The sequence below is a fragment of the Hyperolius riggenbachi genome, chromosome 6 (assembly GCF_040937935.1).
Source record: "Hyperolius riggenbachi isolate aHypRig1 chromosome 6, aHypRig1.pri, whole genome shotgun sequence".
In the NCBI taxonomy this organism is placed as follows: Eukaryota; Metazoa; Chordata; class Amphibia; order Anura; family Hyperoliidae; genus Hyperolius; species Hyperolius riggenbachi.
In genome coordinates, this window is record NC_090651.1 from 115,175,675 (window position 1) to 115,195,377 (window position 19,703).

The 19,703-nt window shown below is 45.9% G+C and overlaps 1 protein-coding gene across 2 annotated transcripts in view; it reads right to left on the minus strand.

Moving 5' to 3' along the window:
* Window positions 1-19,703, minus strand: part of EPHX4 (epoxide hydrolase 4) — a 117,213-nt gene that overhangs the window by 27,409 nt on the left and 70,101 nt on the right. For both annotated transcript variants that reach the window (XR_011022006.1, XM_068239803.1), the window contains exon 4: window positions 10,311-10,439. Coding sequence is in view for 1 of the 2 variants with exons in the window: in XM_068239803.1 (XP_068095904.1) it covers window positions 10,311-10,439 (129 nt within the window). In the remaining variant the exon portion in view is untranslated. The remainder of the gene's footprint in view (window positions 1-10,310; window positions 10,440-19,703) is intronic.

The window sequence follows — 19,703 nt, forward strand, 5'->3', positions numbered from 1 at the left end:
TCTGTCATCACGGTAGGTCATGTGATGACAGATGCTGGAGGAACCATAGACACTGGGATGCCTAGTAGGAAGATGGATCACATGCACACCTCCCGTTGTTGGATCCTAAAGAGAGAGAGATTTCACCCTTCCACTCCCTCCCACGGGACCACTTCTTGCCCCTCGGCTGCTTCACCCAGGAGTGACCAGTCTTGCCTGTCCCTGAAAACGGGCCTGATTCAAGGCACATATAGAGGTGATGCAGCTCCTGGAGGACGGCCCTGGTATGACTGCAACCTCTGCATCCCCTATTGCTATGCCACTCATCCCTGCTCTACAGGGTTCTGGTCTCTGGAAACAGAATATGGCAGATACTGTTTTATTCCACCAGCCTGCTCACAAAATATCAATTTATCATGGATTTTCTCTTTAATCAAATATAGTTTTCATTCTAGCAATCAATACTTCTCACATGAAAATTGTGGGTATTGAGTGCTGCATCTTTTCTTATGGTTTCTTTTCAGCATACAAGCACAGTTTATCAGTTAATCTGAGGTCTGTATTCTCTTTGCTCTGGTGTCTCTGTGCAATCGATACTTACAATATTAGAGCACGAAAGATGGAAAGTAAAAGCATTTCACCTCAAGGTCAGTGCAATTTTGCTAGCAGGGCCGGTATGTGCTAGAAGTAAACACAGCCAGGCAAAGCACTGGCTGGATATGAGATATATGCAGTGCAGGCACTTCACACTGTTACATTTGTAAAATGTATTTCTACTCTGTTATGTTAACAGTATTACACAAAAAAGTCGGGAAAATGAGAGACAGCGAGGCACTGCTGCTGTACAAGCCCTTTAATCCGGTTGGGCAGACACAATGGTTACAAGCAGTGAGGGTGAAAGGCCTGACAGCTGTTTCGCAAGGTCTAGCCTTGCTTCGTCAGAGGCAGAGCACAGGAAGACACGTGGGGAACACAGGAGGACACATGGGGGACACATGAGGTACAAGGGGGACACAATAATTGGTGGAGAACATCTACAAGACACCCCTGGACCATGGACGCAGTAGGTTTAATATAATTCTTTCCCTGGTTTTTGCCTTCTAAACCTACGTGCATCTTATAGCCCTCGTCTTATAGCGTCTTATACGTTGAAAAATATGGTAATCGTTTGGAATATCATCAGTGTGTGTGAAAAATTGTTTAACTACTTAAGGACCAAGCTAATTGAAATCTACGCCCTGTTTTGGTGGACTACTGGCTGGCAGGGCGTAGATTTCAAGTAGCCGCCACTACGCGCATCCGCCGTTTCCGCCACTTCCCGCCGATTACTCCCTGAAGTCTGTCGCCGCATCTCACTGGCTCTGCCTGTCTCTATGACCGCAGAGCCATGTGAGCTGGTCAATAGCCGATTTCATTGGCTCCTGGCCCTGTCTTTCAATGTAAGCCTCTCCCATTGGCTTACATTGAAAGACAGGGTCAGGAGCCAATAAAAGCGTCTCCTGACCGGCTCACATGACTCTGCCGTCATAGAGACGGCAGAGTGGGTGGCCCAGGATCCCGGCATGCGGCAGTGACGGTGGTTGCGAAGGGTATGTGCAGCGATTCGTCGGTATTCCGTCGTGATTCAGCCATTCCTGTACCAACGGTCTCTGGTCCTTAAGGGGTTAAATGACTTCCAGTTTCTTTTTTGCTGGGTAGTGTTGTTTATGTTCACCAGCTTTTATCTAGCGTTTGTATAGATCCAGTTCCCCCTTTAAACCAGTATTGACATCCTAAGTGCCGTGTGTGTTGGATCTACGGATGGTTACTACAGACTCTGTTAAACTGTGCTCCAGCCATAATGAGCGTCTTTGGTGAGTGTATGTCTGCCAGTGTTGGATAACAGCTCTTCCTGTGTAATGTGTACAGAGTGGTACAGATGGAGAGCTTTCCTTCTGGCATGATTACATTCCAGCATGTAGAGATTTCAGTGTGTTCTGTATAATAATCTCCCAGTGATGCGCGCTACATTACAAGTGATGGGGGTGATGCTGTGTTTCTGACATTCTGATAAATAATACATTGTAAACCATGGAGGTTTCAGGCAGTTAGCATTGCCTGAGGAAAATATAATTTATTCTCGAACATGCTCCCAGAGATGTAGAAGAAGCATTTCTTATTTAGCTGCTGATTTCCCATTTCGCAAGAGCATCAGCGACTGCAAAACATAACCACAACAAAGGACTCTGCAGAGATCAGAACAGGATGAGCCGCCAGAGAAGGAGTGAACAGGAGTTCACAGAAGGATTCTTCTGACTAAACATGCATACAAGACTATATTCAGGTGCTGCATACAGGAACATTTCTGGAAATACAGGATCTTCTCAAAAAATTAGCATATTGTGATAAAGTTCATTATTTTCTGTAATGTACTGATAAACATTCGACTTTCATATATTTTAGATTCAAATACACACAACTGAAGTAGTTCAAGCCTTTTATTGTTTTAATATTGATGATTTTGGCATATGTTAGGCTTGGTGGTGTATTCTCCACAGTCAGCATGCAACGCATGAGCTGACGTGAAGGAGGTACACACACTAGCACAAGGAAACAGGCTATCCCTAGTATAGTGGAGGGGAGGACTGACTCCAATAGGAGATTGTGGCGCACAGAGCCAGTGCAGATCCGACAGCCACAAACAATACTTTCGCTATAACGTCTCAGCGCAAAGTAGCGCTGAGCGCATAAACCAGAACTGAGGAGATCAGGACAGGTAGACAGAATGAACGCTTGCTAGCTAGCCGCTACTTAGTGACAGCAAGCGTCCAAAACAAGACAGACTGGAATGAGGCAGCCAATGCGTTTGCAGCGATGGCGTGCCTCACAAAGACAGGACAGTATAGTCAGGAAATAGCAGGATCAAGATAGATGAATGTATCACAGACAAAAATACAATAAGTATGTTTTCCTAGCGTATTACAATTACAGCTATCAATGAAACTATTTGTAACGTCTGACTAACATATGTATATATCGGCAATGAACCGATATATGACATAAGCAGGAACACTGACTTGGACTGGAGCAATACAGGGAACAGGACTCAGAAGGATTCGCTATCTCTTCGCAGAGATGAACGCAATCCACAAACAGAACCAGGAGCAGGATAACTAACTCAGCACGGGTGATCACAATACGCGCAAACTACCAAAACGTGCTGGAAAGCTGACATCTGATTATGAAAGTCTAATGTTTATCAGTACATTACAGAAAATAATGAACTTTAACACAATATGCTATTTTTTTGAAAGATCCTGTACATCTCCTATTATATAAAGAGAAGGCTCTCTATTATTGCTGCAAGGATCGACGGGTGGTAGCAGAGATGGATTAAGATGTAATGGAGCCCTAGGCAAGGTAGTAGATTTGGAACCTTGTGGTCCTTTTGGTAAGCTGAAGTGGAGAGAAATCAGAGAAGGTGGGCTCCTTGACACCCACAGGCCCCAAGCACCTGCCTAGGTTTCCTGGTGGATGATCCTGCTCTGGGTGGTAGGGTAAATTACTCACCCGCTGACCCATAATTCATTAATGACAGAAATTCTACCCCCCGTCCCCCCCACAAAGCCGATGTGGCAGTCTTTTTCTAAAGTCTTCTGAAACTCTGTGGTGACCTTCACACCTGTTTTACGCCCATCCCAGCTTAGCAACCGTAACCTTATTGGTGGCTGCCAAGATGGGGACGAGCCACAGTAAGCAGGTGGGGGTGACCACAGAGCTTCGGAAGACTTTGGAAATATGGCCATGGTTGACTTACAGCTAGAGGGGGCAGAGTTTTCTCATTAATGAATTAAAAGCGAGTGGGTGAGTGAGTAACCCTACTACTCGCCGATCCTTGCAGCAACAATACAGAACCTTACATTGCAGGCTTTCTATTGTAAACCACAATTCTGTTTGTCCACTCTATTAATATGGATCACTGGTATATGGGGTCTAGGGCTAGCCTCTACACAAGCCTGGATGGACTAATGGTGGATAGGGAGGATGTTGATTGATTTATTACCTTTTTAGACGGTTTCTTTTCACCTCCCGTGTGGGTTCCTTAGACGCTACCTTTTACTGGCGTCACATGGGCGTTTTTGCATCGGTGCAGTTAGCCTTGCCGCTCCGCCCGTTTCCACCTACCGCCTATCCACTGGGTTCTGTTGTCCAGCTCGCCCTGGCCCCCTCCCCCATGTATCCATGTGAGTGATGATACGTGAATGCGAGATGCTTGATGTCTGATTGGTGTTAGCCAGTTTAAAGGTCGGAGATGACGTTGGCAGCCACACCCCTTGAGAAAGCCGGAAGCCGGCGAAACGTCGGGGAGAGCTGCCGACCTCCTGCATGGGACGCCACGCCGCCCCGACCTCCGCAATCACCCACGGAGACCTATCCAACGGCCCCCGGCCCACCTGCCCATACGGACACGGACACTCAGATGGACATTAGTGAGGCATCTGGACACTAGAGAGCTATCCGGAATCCGGGGCCATGCCTGGTAGAGTGCGGATTGCCTGACATCCCTGTGAGACGTGCAAGCCAGTGGAGAGTCCTCTTCCGCATTGGTGAGACAAGCTGTACACACATGCCTTTTGTTGAGCTGTGCAGTTGAAGGCGCATACGGAGGCTATACGCGACATACTGCTGTGATATATTGGAGGTTACCTGTTGCTGGTTGTTGCCCACGGGCGCTGGACAGGCATTTGGGGCCCACGCTGCTTCACATATTTTGCTTGCTGCTCTATGAGCCTAAACACTGCTTTCTGTAAGGAACAGCGCAGAGACTTACACCTTCCCTTTGCATGCTCATTGGCTATCCATCTTTTGCTTTACCTGATATACTACGGTTGAGACCTCCTTCATAATTACATCTATTGCTGCTAATGTCTAGTTAGCTGCCGGCGTATGAGTGGTGTGGTGGTGTGGTTGCGGTGATGTTGTGGCGGGGTGGCCATCCCATGTGTATTTTATATGTTTTATCATAATTTTTCTACTATTTTCATTACTAATAAAATTAGATATATTTTGAGATTTTGAGCTTTATGTTGTGTATTGGTTAGATAGTACATGCTCCACCACATACTTACACGGCCCCTTTTGTGATTATTTCTATTGTAAGTACTTTTAGTCTTTGTTTTTATCAATTGGAAGTAGTCTTTAACCACTTCCATATCAGCAGTCTCTGGCCCCCTATAAGGAACAGAGACTGCTGGTTTGAAAAAAAAACGGGGCTTACCAACATCACGCTACTGACATTCACACTGCTCTCCTGTCACTGTAGCCCCTCTCGCTCTGCCGTCCCTATGATGGCAGAGCACCCTGAGCCAGTCAGGAGCCAATTTTATTTGTTCCTGACCCTGTGATCACAGGGTCAGGAGCCAATGAAATCGTCTCCTGACCGTCTCTGCCGTCATACCGAGAGCAGAGTAATGGAGCTGCAGTGGTGAGAAAGCGGCGCAATCTGCATTAGTGGCAGGAGCAGGCGGTGGGGATGATTGAAATCTATGCCCTGGCAGGAATAACAGGTTCCAAACAGGGCATAGATTTCAACCAGCGGGGTCTGGAAGCAGTTAATAAGAAAAAATAGAAGGTCCAAAGTTCAAATTCCCCATAGTAGACCATTTCCTTTCTGGCTAGTCTAAAGTTACGCACAGATGCAAAATTAAACTTAGCCAATGCTGGCAAGACCTTATCAGGTGTATAGCGACCCCTGATCTCTTTCGGCTTGTTGACAAGCGATCGACTCGGCAAATCGACTTGGTCAAGCTCTGGGCGGGGGCAATGTTTTCCCCACTTACCCCACCACTCCTTACAGCTATGTCGTGCACCACTCTGTTCAGCACAGCAACAGAACATGTCACTAGCCTAGATGCTAGGGATGTGTCTGTACAGTCTCAGCCCTGCACTGTCACCTGAGGAATTGCATCCAGATGACTCCTGGGCGACAGTCCTCATATGTGGCTTAACCAGTGGCGTACCTAGGGAATTTGACACCCAGTGCTGATTATTTACAGACACCCCTCTTCCCCCAAAACAAACATTTTTTTTGATGGGAGGGTTACATGTTGCTGCAAATTTTGGGGGAATTGGGGGGAAAAGGATTCTTTGGGATGTGGATGGAGCCTACTGTGAGAGGAGAAATGGCAGGAAGTACTCTCATCAGGACTGCAGTCATCACTAGTGCTGTTTGGCAGAGACATGCTGTTAAAGAAGCCACTGAAATCTGAAAAGAGGAAAGAGTCATGGGGAAGACAACAAGGTGAGAGGGGGAGCTGGGAAAAGAGATAAGATTACCTGCAGTCAAGCTAATCTAAATTGCCTGGAGCTTTCTTCTCTGCTTGCTACAGAAGTTGGCTGCCTGCACCTGTATTACTGGCTTCTGCAAAAGCAGACTGCTCTGCATTATTGATTAATCACTGATCAGGATAAATAATCAATAGTCCAGGGCACTCTGGTATTACAGCAGCCAGTGCACAACAAACACATCCTGCCTACTCTCCCTGCTAATGTCCCAGCTGCAGCACAGCAATCATTCTCTCTACTCACCCTGCTGCTCTGCACATTCACACACTGCAGGCTGTGTGTAGAGAGAGGGAAGACACATTGCCCACAGGACAGGAAGGGGGAGGGGTGTTACATCTAGTGCAGGAAGTAGTACAATTCCCTGCACTGCCTGCTGCTATTTTCCTGAATGTTCCCTGAACTATGAAAAGGTCCCAGGTGGAAGAACACAGTGGCTGAGCACCACAGCAGCACCCCAGCTATGGCTAAACCCGGTGCTGTGAGCAGCTGCAGCCCTATGGTAGGTACGCCACTGGGCTTAACTACATGACTTAACCTTCCAATGAGGTTGATATACAAAGAACCATTATGCTTTAAAGCCCAGTTTAATTACCAAAAAACTATCATGCTTTTTTTTTTATTTTTATGGGAGGGATGCAGTTACTGTAATTACTGTATTAACACATGTAAATATATAACACTAAAATCATTGTGTGTGTAATTTTTACATTAAATTATGCAAAATAACACTCGATCATAACTAGCTGGGACAATCATAACATATACCCACATGGCTAAATAACACATACAATAAGGTTTTGTAACTGTGGTTTTGTGCATCATGTATTAATTCTTGTCAAAGGGTAAAATAATGCATGGTAGTAGAACATGAATCATTGTTCGTGAACAACCACTAATAAGCAAGCTTAAAAGCTGTAAAACAAATCAAACACTCTGTAACATGTTTTTCCTGGCCTGCCTTGCACAAAGCATCTACCGAAATGAAAATGTTCTATGATTTTCTATATTTTTATCGTATGAAAATGTTACGAAGGTAAACACATAGGGAACAGGCATGTTCCTGCCTTCCACATGATAATAACCAGACCTGCTGATTGGTTGTATTGTTTTACATCATGCAGGCAGAGCCATCCTCTTCCTCTGAGCTGTATCTCTTTCCCTTGTGTCTCCAACCAATTTCCCTCTATTATGTAAGCTCAAAAGGGCTGTAAGTTATCACATAAAAGTGCAACAGTATTGTTAATGTCTCAAACCACACATAAACTATAGTGTTGAGATGTCACAACTAGGACACTAGAAAACTTGTGTCTCTAAAGCAAATGATTTTGGATAGCAGTTGAACATGAACTTGTATCCAAATCCAAACCGATGAAAGCATTTAACAGTACATGTTGCTGTCTTATAATTGCTTCCTATGTAACATAAGTGTGATTGTTCTCTGCTTTGAAGTTGGGAAGTTAAAGAGGAGCTGTAACCAAGGATTGAACTTCATCCCAATCCATAGCTGATACCCCCTTCCCCATTAGAAATCTTTACCTTTTCTCAAATAGGTCATCAGGGGGATCTGTATGGCTGATATTGTGGTGAAACCCCTCCCACAGTGTGACCTAGGTCCTCACAGATTCCTGTCTGTGAACCTAGTTGCATTGTGGGAAATAACAGCTGTTTCCAACTGCCAAGCAACTAGTATCTCTCTCTGTGCATATATACTATATATATATATATATATATATCTCAACCTTTTAGCCTATCGCACTGTTAGGTGTGTGATAATGGCAGTCGGTGCTGTCTGTGTTTTTTTCATGTCTGCCAGTAGTAAAGATGATTACATGCAGGCTGAAATGTGCAATAGTATTAACCAGTGAGTCTGCTTAAAGCATCATGACATTGATACCATTTATGCTGCAAAGGGTTGCTGGGTTAGCCTTTACCTGCTTTTGTGTGTGAGTTGTTGCTGCTTTTATTTGTATGTAAAAGTATGCAATATGCTAATATTATCTACTTACTGCAACTTCTTCAACTTCAATTGAAGTACCAGGGCCATGAAAATAAGTCTATAGCGGCGGGTGGCCGCTGCACGCTCCCGTCATTGCCCGTTAGTGGAAAGATGAATGAATGAGAACGCAGTTCCCATTCCTTAACCACTTGCCGACCGCACGCTTATACCGTGCGTCGGCAAAGTGGCAGCTGCAGGACCAGCGACGCAGTATTGCGTCGCCAGCTGCAGCCTAATTAATCAGGAAGCAGCCGCTCGTACGAGCGGCTGCTTCCTGTCAATTCACGGCGGGGGGCTCCGTGAATAGCCTGCGGGCCGCCGATGGCGGCTCGCAGGCTAAATGTAAACACAAGCGGAAATAATCCGCTTTGTTTACATTTGTACGGCGCTGCTGCGCAGCAGCGCCGTAAGGCAGATCGGCGATCCCCGGCCAATCAGCGGCCGGGGATCGCCGCCATGTGACAGGGGACGTCCTGTCACTGGCTGCACAGGACGGATAGCGTCCTGTGCAGCCCAGATCTCCCGGGGGTGGCAGGTAGGAGAGGGAGGGGGAGGATTTCGCCGCGGAGGGGGGCTTTGAGGTGCCCCCCCCCCCGCAAAATGCCAGCCAGGAGGAGCGATCAGACCCCCCCTGCACATCATCCCCCTAGTGGGGAAAAAAGGGGGGCGATCTGATCGCTCTGAGTGCCCTTTGATCTGTGCTGGGGGCTGCAGAGCCCACCCAGCACAGATCACCTAAAACAGCGCTGGTCCTTAAGGGGGGGTAAAGGGTGGGTCCTCAAGTGGTTAATCTAAGTCCCTCATTCAATGAACGCCGGCGTCTATTAGATGCCTGCGTCATTGTATCTTCCGGGTGTTACACTGCCACGCATTATTTCCGATTCACGTCCTTACGTACACGATCGTGAAATAATGACTGAGGACATCTTGTGGCCAAATAGTAAAACTACATCAATACACATTTTATTTAATAAAGATACCTACACTTACATCTAAAATTAACTATGTCCCTCCCACACTCTCCCATAGTACCCAAACATTTTATATATATATATATATATATATATATATATATATATATATATTACTGTCATTTTTTAATTTGCAGGCTTATAAATAGTGATGGACACAAAACTGAAAACATGCACCTTTATTTCCAAATAAAATATTGGCGCCATACATTGTAATAGGGAAATATTTTAAACGTTGCAATAACCGGGACAAATGGGCAAATAAAATGTGTGAATTTTATCCACAGTAGAACGTTTTATTTTAACACTATTATGGCTGAAAAATGACAAAATAATTTTTTCCATTTTTTCTTATTATTCCAATTAAAATGTGTTTAGCAAAGATGAGCACCGGATCAAATTTGGATGAAATCCGAATGGGTTTCATTCGGATTTCATCCTCCTAATTAGTGCACCTGAGAGGGGGTTAAGCTTACCCACCAGCCTTCTTCTTTAACCCGTCCCACGGCGCTTCCCACGTTTCGCTCCAAGCCGCATCATGTGACTACTACACTTCCTCCTTCAACCCGGAAGGAGGAAGTGTTTGTAGTCACGTGACCACAGCTTGGAATACAGCCATGGGACGGGTTAAAGAAGAAGGCTGCTGGGTAAGTTTAACCCCCCGCACACACCAGCTCAGGTGCAGTAATTAGGAGGATGAAATCGAATGAAACCCATTCGGATTTCATCGTAGCTCATCACTGGTGTTTAAAATAAAATCATTCTTAGTATAATGTACCTCCCAAAGAAAGCCTAATTGGTGGCGAAAAAAAAACAAGGTATGGATCATGTTATTGTGATTAGTTGTCATCAAGTTATTGGCCAAAGAATATGAGGAACGCTGACAGGTGAAAATTGCTCTGGTCCTAAAGGGGTAAAAAACCCTCGGTGGTGATTCTATAGGTTAGTAATGTAATGTAACATTGATAAGAGGAATGAGACATGGAAAATATACATTTCATTTGTTGGCAATAAACTCTCTTGTACTTTTTCAAACTCACCTGTAAATACTGTTGGATGGGGAAAACTCAAAACTATAAGCTTGGTGACCATCTCTGGATAACATATGGCAATTAACCAAGCAATCATGCCACCCCAGTCATGGCCTATTAGGACACATTTAGAATAACCTGAAAAAAAAACAGCTTCTTTATTGCCAGACACATAATGAATTGCACATCTACATAGCACAGTAATTGGTACATAGTCATTCTACACGAGCACACTGATTGGTATATACAGTAGTGATTTGAACTGTGATTTTGTACATAGTTGTTCCATAATAGCACAGTGATTGGTACAGTAGAATCCCTTTTTTGTAAACGCCAATGGACCTGGCCAAATACTTTACTATATCATAAGTTTACTATCTCAGGATTTGTCATACATTGTATATTTATACAAGCACATGGTTGGGACCAACAGCTGGAAGTATACTATATCAGAGTTTACTATAACGAAATTCCACTTTACATTGATTGGTGATTCTATAATCCACATCTGATATGTGCATCATAGATCCTACCTCGAAGATCCTTCATAGATCCATCATAAATCCTCCAGCATTGTACCATTGTCTAACCAAAAGTGAACCTAACTTTAGTTTTATATATTTACATTAAGTCTGGGTACAGAAGGTAGACTAGCAGCACTAGCAGCACAATGTGGACAGCTAAATGCCTCGAGCCACAAGCCAGGAAATGTTGTGCCAATGGGATTTGGAATTGAATAGGCCACAGTTTCAGAGAGATGGGTATGAGAAGAGGAACGGACAATGCACAGAGGTATGTGGATCCAGCATGAACATACTTCTGTGCTTACTTTAGGTAGCCTTGCTTGAGTCAGTTCTCTAAATTGTTTTGTATTTCTGATGGGATTATCCTTTAAAATAACCTTTGTTAGTCCCTTACACACTCCAATGAGTTCTGGGTCACCATGAGCTTGCTGGTTAGTCTGTACTTATTAGTCTGCATAGACTTTGCATTGTTGTTGATAACATCATGCAGCCTCAAATTCAGGATGCTCTGATACAGTAATACCAACTTTCTAGAGGAAAACTGACCATGACCAAAATGGAAGATAACTTAAAGAGGAACTTTGTAATGAATAGCGGAGATGCCGCCGCGCGGTCTGGTGGCGGGGCGGCGGTCTCCGCGTTCAGACCGGCGGTTTCCGCACAGCAACATGTGTCTGGTTTGCCTGGGCCTTCTGGTGCACACGGATGGAGAGCTACGCGCGCGCGCCAGAAGACAGGACCTTTATGCCAGCAGGAGAGGTATCAGCTGATCAGGATGATCAGCTGATCCCAGCGGAACTCCTGATTGGCTGAGTGGCTGAGGGCGGCACTGCGGAGCGCTGTAGTATATATAGATCTTGCTTGTCAGTTGCTGGTTGTCTGCCGTTGCGAATACTTATGTGTGAGCACTCAGACCTCAGTCAGATCCTACAGTGTGTTAGAACCAGGTGGACCTGGGAATTCACACTTAGCCAGATTCCGCTCTTGTTATTTACTGTGTTATACTTTAGACCAGTTCCAGGGTGTTGAGACCAAGGACCTCACACCCAAGCTTAGGATTACTGTGTCATTGCTGTGTTATACTCTAGACCAGTTCCAGGGTGTTGAGACCAAGGACCTCACACCCAAGCTTAGGATTACTGTGTCATTGCTGTGTTATACTTTAGACCAGTTCCAGGGTGTTGAGACCAAGGACCTCACACCCAAGCATAGGATACTGTGTTATTCTTCAGACTAGTTCCCGGGTGTCGAGACCAAGGACCTCACACCTCAGACTAGGATTGTGCTTGATATCTGTTATGACCTTTTGCTCTGTCGACCTCTCTCTTGCTTTCTGATTCGGTACCTTTGCCTATCTGCCTACCAGTTGCCAACCTTGCCTGTACCCGGTTACTGAATCAGCCTTCTGTCTTTGTACCTTATCTGCTCGTGTGTTGCCGACCTGGCTTGCCCGACCTTTCTGGCTGTCACTCATCCCTCGAGTGTTCAGTCTGTCTGTACTACCTGTGACACTATTCCACCAAGTGTCAGTTAGCCGCAAGGACCTCCTGCTCCTCAGAGAGTCCTTCCTGCAGTGCAGCCAGTAAGCCTCTATTCCATAGGAGTCCCCTGGCTGCAGTACAGTCTGATTCCTAGTTTACCAGGGAATCACTGGCTGCAAGATTATCTCTATCCCCTTCTCTTAAAGAGATAGTCCCTGCACAGCCGAGGGCCACCTGCTCCTCAGGTGGTCTCTGGCCGAAGTTATCTGTGTCTCCCGCCCCACGGGAGATAGCCTACAGTTGCACCAAACACTTACACTTTATTAGGTGTCCAGAGGTTAGTCATACTTGTATTATTGGTGATTCTGCAGATCCATAATCAGGTCTACATCTGTATTGTTGATGATTCTGCAGATCATCAATGATCAGATTCTCTCTGTGTGCTGACACCAATCGTTACAAACTTCAGCCTAAACAAACATACTGTGTTTTTGAAATAAGAATAAATTGTTTAATTTTGGAACAATTGCAATCTGTCTTCATTGGGGAGGTAAGTGATCCAATACCCCCCATTTTTAGGTTTTAACGTATGGTCATTTTATCCTTTGGGCACCTCTGTATTCATCTTGAATAAACAAACATACTGTATATTACTCATCTATTTTAATTAACATTAGTTATGTTAATTAAAATAGATGAGTAATATAATCTCTTACTTACCCTGTTTTAAAAGAACAGCAAATGTTTGATTTCATGAGGGCAGCCATCTTTTTGGTTGAAAGGAGGTGAAAGGGAGCATGAGACACCGTTCCAACTGTCTTGTGTGCTGATCACCCCTTCCAGTTGCTAGGCAACGTGAACAACAGCATAGGAAATCCCATCATTCTTTGCACAGCATCAGGAGAAAAATGCCCAGGCAGTTTTCTTTGATGGGGCAGAGTGTAATGAATAGCGGAGATGCCGCCGCATGGGCAAGCGGCATGGCGGCTTCTGCCGCGCAGCAACATGATGTTGGTTTGCCTGGTCCTTCTAGTGCACACAGATGGAGAGCTACGTGCGCGCCAGGCGACAGGACCTTTATGCTAGTAGAAGGGGAGTCAGCTGATCGGGCCGATCAGCTGACTCCAGCTAGGTTCCGGATTGGCTGATTGACTGGGGCGGCGCTGTGGAGCGCGTTTGGTATATATAGGACTTGCCTGTCAGTTGCAAGTTGTCTGCTGTTGCGAACATTTACTTGTGAGCGCTCAGACCTGAGTCAGATCCCACAGTGTGTTAGAACCAGCCGGAGCTGGGAATTCACACTGAGTCAGATTCCGTTGATAGCTTTAAAGTACTATTGCTTTCTACTGTTTATGTGTTAGTCTAGTTCCCAGGTGTTGAGACCAAGGGCCTCACACCTAAGACTAGGAGATTGCTACATTGCTACTGTTTATCTTGGAATGGAAATAGAAACACAGTACCTGGCACCAAATGCAGCAGGGCAGACACACCGGAGATGGGAATCGGAGCGTGCACGTCCAGAAAACAGTTGAAATCCAATGTAGTAGAAAGCAAAGGAGGAGGCACCGCTTCTTTAAAATCCCTTTATTCCGGTGGGAGAAATAGCAGGTACATAGCAGTGGGGGTATCAGATGCCTATACCATCTGATACCCCCACTGCTATGTACCTGCTATTTCTCCCACCGGAATAAAGGGATTTTAAAGAAGCGGTGCCTCCTCCTTTGCTTTCTACTACATTGGATTGCTACTGTTTATCTGTTAGACTAGATCCCAGGTGTTGAGACCAAGGACCTCACACCTAAGACTAGGACTGAGATATGTTACTGTTACCTGTTATGACCTTTGGCTTTCCTGACTACTCTCCTGTTCTCTGATTCGGTACTTCTGCCCATCTGATTATCTGTTGCACACATTGCCTATACCTGGATACCGAATCAGTCTTCCGCCTCTGTACTTTATCTGTCCGTGTGTTGCCAACCTGGCTTGTCTGACCTTTCTGGCTGTCACCTAGCCCTTGGGTGATCAGCCTTACTGTACATCTGTGACACTTGCTCTTCAGGTGGTTACTAGCTGCAAGATCGGGCCTATGGTCACCGGCTCCTCTGGAGACCATCTTGCAGCACAGTCAGTGGGTCTCTACCTCTCTAAGGTCCACTGGCTGCTGTACAGTCTGATTCCCTGCCTCTCAGGGAATCCCTAGCTGCAGACCAATCCTCATCACATTACTCCAGTCAGTGATCCCTGCTCCTCAGGTATCCACTGACTGCAGTACAGTCTGATTTCCTGCTCCTCAGGAAATCCTCGGCTGCAGGTCTATCTGAATCACTCATTCCATTACATATCATTACCTGGCAGCACAGTCAGTGGGACTCTGCCCCTCAGAGGTCCAATGGCTGCAGTGCAGTCTGATTTCCTGCTACTCAGGGAATCCTTGGCTGCAGTAGTGTCTATATCTCCCGCTTCTTGGGAGATAACCTCTCCAATTACTGTTGCACCAAACACTATACCACATTAGGTGTCCTGTGTCTAGCTATACTAGTATTATTTGTGATTCTGCAGATCACCACATAATCGAGTATAGCATCTGTATTATTGGTGATACTGCAGATCACCAATAATCAGAAAAATCTGTGTTGCTGACACCAATCGTTACAGAACAGCAGACCAAAACAATATGGACGCACTACACAGCCGAGTTGACGGTTTAGCCACTTCGGTGGATAATCTCATCAGGGTGTTTGATGGTCACCAGACACAAATCACAGCTTTGTCTGGGTCAATACAGGTTCTCCAAACGGCTGTGAATGCAGTGCGATCCCCTCCAGTTACAGACCTTCGCATGTCTGTACCTGAAAAGTTTTCTGGACATAGATCTGACTTTCAGAATTTCAAAAATCGAGTGCCATCATATTTTGAGTTGAGGCCAACCCTATCGTGAACTGAGTCTCAGAGAGTTACGTTTATAAAGACCCTTTTGTCAGGGGATTCACAGACATGGGCATATAGTCTTCATGCAGAGCATGATGCTCTGACATCAGTTCAGGAATTTTTTAAAGCCATGGCCATTATATATGATGATCCGGATATTGCTTCCACCGCTGAACGGAAGCTAAAGACCCTGCACCAGGGTCGAGATCCGGTAGAGGTTTATGCAGCAGAATTCAGGAAGTGGGCTGTATCAGCTAGGTGGGGAAAACGCATGGGAGGCTGGCACTTCCAGCTGGTTGAAACAGCTTGAAGAAAGGCTGATACCTGAAACAGCGGGCTGTCGCTGTATTACCACTTTTTAATGTTTCAATAAAAGAGCTTTTTTCACGTTTGGAAGTGCCAGCCTCCCATGCGTTTTCTACATTGATTTGATCCAGAGGTGCGAGGATCTTTTGAGGCTTGGGCACCCTTATCCCTGCTTTGGAAGAGTGCCACTCTTTTTACCAGTGTCTTTATCAGCTAGGTGGGGAACATATGCACTGTTAGACTGTTTTTGTCAGGTTTATCTGATGCAGTTTCTGACTTGATGTTAGGACATCCTGAGCCCAAGTCCATTGACGAGGCAATCGCTTTAACTGTACGGGTAGATCGCCGATTACGCTATCAAAAACAGTCCCGGGGTAGAAATGCTGTAAGATATTTCTCCTACGCCTCCTCTCCATCCTCGTCACCTCCGCCAGAGCCAATGCAAATCGGACACTCTAGATTGACGCAGGTGGAAAAGAATCGCAGGAAATCGGAAAAACTCTGTTTATACTGTGCTGAGGAGGGTCACAGGGTTCAGAATTGTCCTAAGAAGTCGGGAAACGCTGCCGCCTAGGTGTAGTCAGAGGTAATACCCTAGGCAAGCAGTCTTTACCTCTAAACAATAATCGTCTGCTCCTTCCCTGCTCTATCACGTGGGAAGGTCAGACTGTTCCCACAGAAGCCTTTGTTGACTCTGGCTCTGCAGCCAACTTCATAGATTATGACTTTGCTAAGAAATTGGGAATTCCCTTACTTCCTTTAGACCGACAGATTCTGGTTACTGCAGTCGATGACTCTCCATTACAGAGTAGACAACCTCTTTTTCAAACCCCCTTGTTGGTGTGTAATGTAGGGGTGTTACATAAAGAGAGTTTACAGTTCCTGGTCCTGCAGATGGCAACCTCTACCATTATTCTCGGTATGCCTTGGTTACAACTTCACTCTCCTCAGATTGACTGGGCTTCAGGTCAGCTAAAGAGCTGGTCGGCCCATTGTCATCATCATTGTTTAGAGAAAGTTGCTGTTTGCGCTACCAAGATTCAGGTTAAAGGGGTGCCAGTACAGTATGCGGAATTCGCTGATGTGTGCTGTCCCAAGTCTGCATATAAACTCCCGCCTTACCGTAGTTTCGATTGTCCCATCGATTTAAGATCTGGTTGTATGCCTCCTAGGGGGTCACCTTTATAATCTGTCAGGACCTGAGAAAGTGGCAATGCAAGATTACACTAAAGAGAATTTGGCTAAGGGCTTCATCCACCCTTCTCGCTCACCAGCTGGGGCAGGATTCTTTTTCGTACAAAAATAAGATGGAGGCCTCCGACCCTGCATTGACTACCGAGGTTTAAATAAGATTACAGTAAAAAATCGTTACCCTTTACCTTTGATTGACGATTTATTCACTCAGGTGACCAATGCCAGTATTTTTTCCAAATTGGATTTACGAGGTGCATACAACCTGGTACGGGTTAGAGATGGGGACGAATGGAAGACGGCGTTCAACACACCCGACGGGCACTACAAGTATCTGGTTATGCCCTTCGGGTTGTGTAACGCCCCTGCCGTCTTCCAGGAGTTGATCAATGAGGTTTTCAGGGAGGTACTGGGGAAATTCATGCTAGTGTATCTTGACGACATACTGATTTTTTCTCCTAATCTGACGAAACATCGTAAACATGTCAAGTTCGTGTTGAAGAAATTAAGACAGAACTCACTGTATGCCAAGTTAGAAAAGTGCCTCTTCGAGGTCATTTCCGTTCCTTTTTTGGGTTATGTTATCTCTACATCTGGTCTCTCCATGGATCCAGAAAAAGTCTAGGCTGTTTTGGAGTGGCCACAACCTGTGGGCTTGAAGGCACTCCAAAGACTTTTGGGCTTTGCCAATTACTACAGGAGATTCATCAAGGGTTTCTCCTCGGTAGTGTCACCCCTCACCAGTCTTACCAAGAAAGGGGCTGACACATACCACTGGTCAGCAGAGGCACATTCTGCCTTCTCCACATTGAAAAAACTGTTCTGTTCTGCTCCCATTTTGAGACATGTGGATGTCACCTTCCCCTTTATAGTAGGGGTCGATGCCTCAGAGGTCGGGGTTGGGGCTGTACTGTCTCAACGCTCTGGTTTGCAGGGCAAACTTCACCCCTGTGCTTACTTTTCCCGTAGGTTCTCTCCTGCTGAGAAGAACTACGATATTGGCAATCGAGAGCTTTTGGCCATTAAATTAGCCTTCGAGGAATGGTGACATTGGCTAGAATGGGCAGAGCATACTATCACAGTCTATACGGATCATAAGAACTTGGAGTACATAAAAGGGGCCAAAAGACTTAGCCCTCAACAGGCCCATTGGTCCTTGTTCTTTTCAAGATTCAGATTTGTCATAACGTATACACCAGGGAGTAAGAACATCAAAGCTGACGCCCTAAATAGGTGTTTCGAGCCCGAGACAGTGCAACCCTCAGCCCCAGAAACCATCCTACCTCAGAAAGTAAAAATCCAAAGAGGTCCGCACACTCCAGGAATCAAATTCCAGACTTTTATTCAGCCAATGTGACACAATTCCATTCCATTACACCAACGAATCGTTTCGGGGCCCCGTGGGGTCCCCTTTGTCAAGGCAATACAGACAGAATGGCAACGTTGCCATTCTGTCTGTATTGCCTTGACAAAGGGGACCCCACGGGGCCCCGAAACGATTCGTTGGTGTAATGGAATGGAATTGTGTCACATTGGCTGAATAAAAGTCTGGAATTTGATTCCTGGAGTGTGCGGACCTCTTTGGATTTTTGCTTGTACTACTACTGGTCCTTGCACCTCGCTAATGGTGTGCGATCCCACATCTACTTGTTCTATTACCTCAGAAAGTAGTCTTGGCAGCTACTGAGACCGGGAAGGATTGGACGGCTACTCTGGGCCCTTATCAACAGGATGTTCCAGAAGGGAAGCCTGAGGGAGTTATGTTTGTACCACTGCCTTTCCGCCTGCAACTTTTACAATTATTCCATTCCCATAAAAATGCTGGGCTTCCTGGGGCTGCCAGAACCCAGGATTTGCTGGCCAGATGTGCTTGGTGGCCTACGCTAGCAAATGATTGTAAGGAGTTTGTAAGAGAGTGCTCAGTTTGTGCCAGGAGTAAGCCCTCTCGCCAGGCACCAGTGGATTCACTACAACCCTTACCAGTGCCAAGTGAACCCTGGACCCATTTGTCGATGGACTTTGTGGGGGAACTCCCCAAGTCTGAGGGCAAGACGGTCATTTGGGTGGTAGTAGATAGGTTCAGTAAGATGGCTCATTTTGTCCCTCTGAAAGGACTCCCCTCGGCCCAGGAGTTGGCTGATCTCTTCATCCAGCACATTTTCCGGCTGCATGGTATTCCGGAGAATGTAGTGTCGGATCGGGGAGTCCAGTTCGTGTCAAAATTTTGGAGGGCCTTTTGCCATCAGCTGGAGATGGACCTTTCATTTTCATCAGGCTACCACCCACAGACCAATGGCCAGACCGAGAGAATTAACCAGTCCCTTGAGCAATTTCTCAGATGTTATGTGGCAGATGCACAGTCTGATTGGGTAAAGTTGTTGCCGTTTGCAGAGTTTGCACATAACAATCTGAAGAGTTCCTCTTCAGGATTTTCCCCGTTTCAGGTAGTCTCGGGAAGATCTCCCAAGTTTGCTCCATTACCTGTGACATCTACCCCATTTCCGGCCCTGGAGGATTGGCAAAGGGCATTGAGGGAGATTTGGGGAATGGTTAAGAGGAATCTGGGGAAAGCCTTCCGGGCTCAGAAGAAACAGGCGGATAAGAGACGGTCTGTAGAGTGGAAGTTTTCCCCAGGGGACATGGTGTGGGTATCTACTCTGCATTTAGCTTTAAAGCAACCGTCACCTAAACTGGGACCCAGATTTGTAGGACCATACCCGGTGTCCAGAAGGATTAATGACGTCACGTATGCGATTGATCTCCCAGCTAGCATGAAAGGTGTGAGATCGTTCCATGTGTCTCTGTTGAAGCCTGCAGTGCACGTGGATTCCTCTCTCCCCCCCCTGTGATGATTAACGACCAACCCGAGTATGAGATCGAGAAGATATTGGATTCTCGATTGGTGCAGAATTCTGTGCAGTATCTGGTCCACAGGAAGGGGTATGGTCTGGAGGAGAGAACTTGGGTGCCGG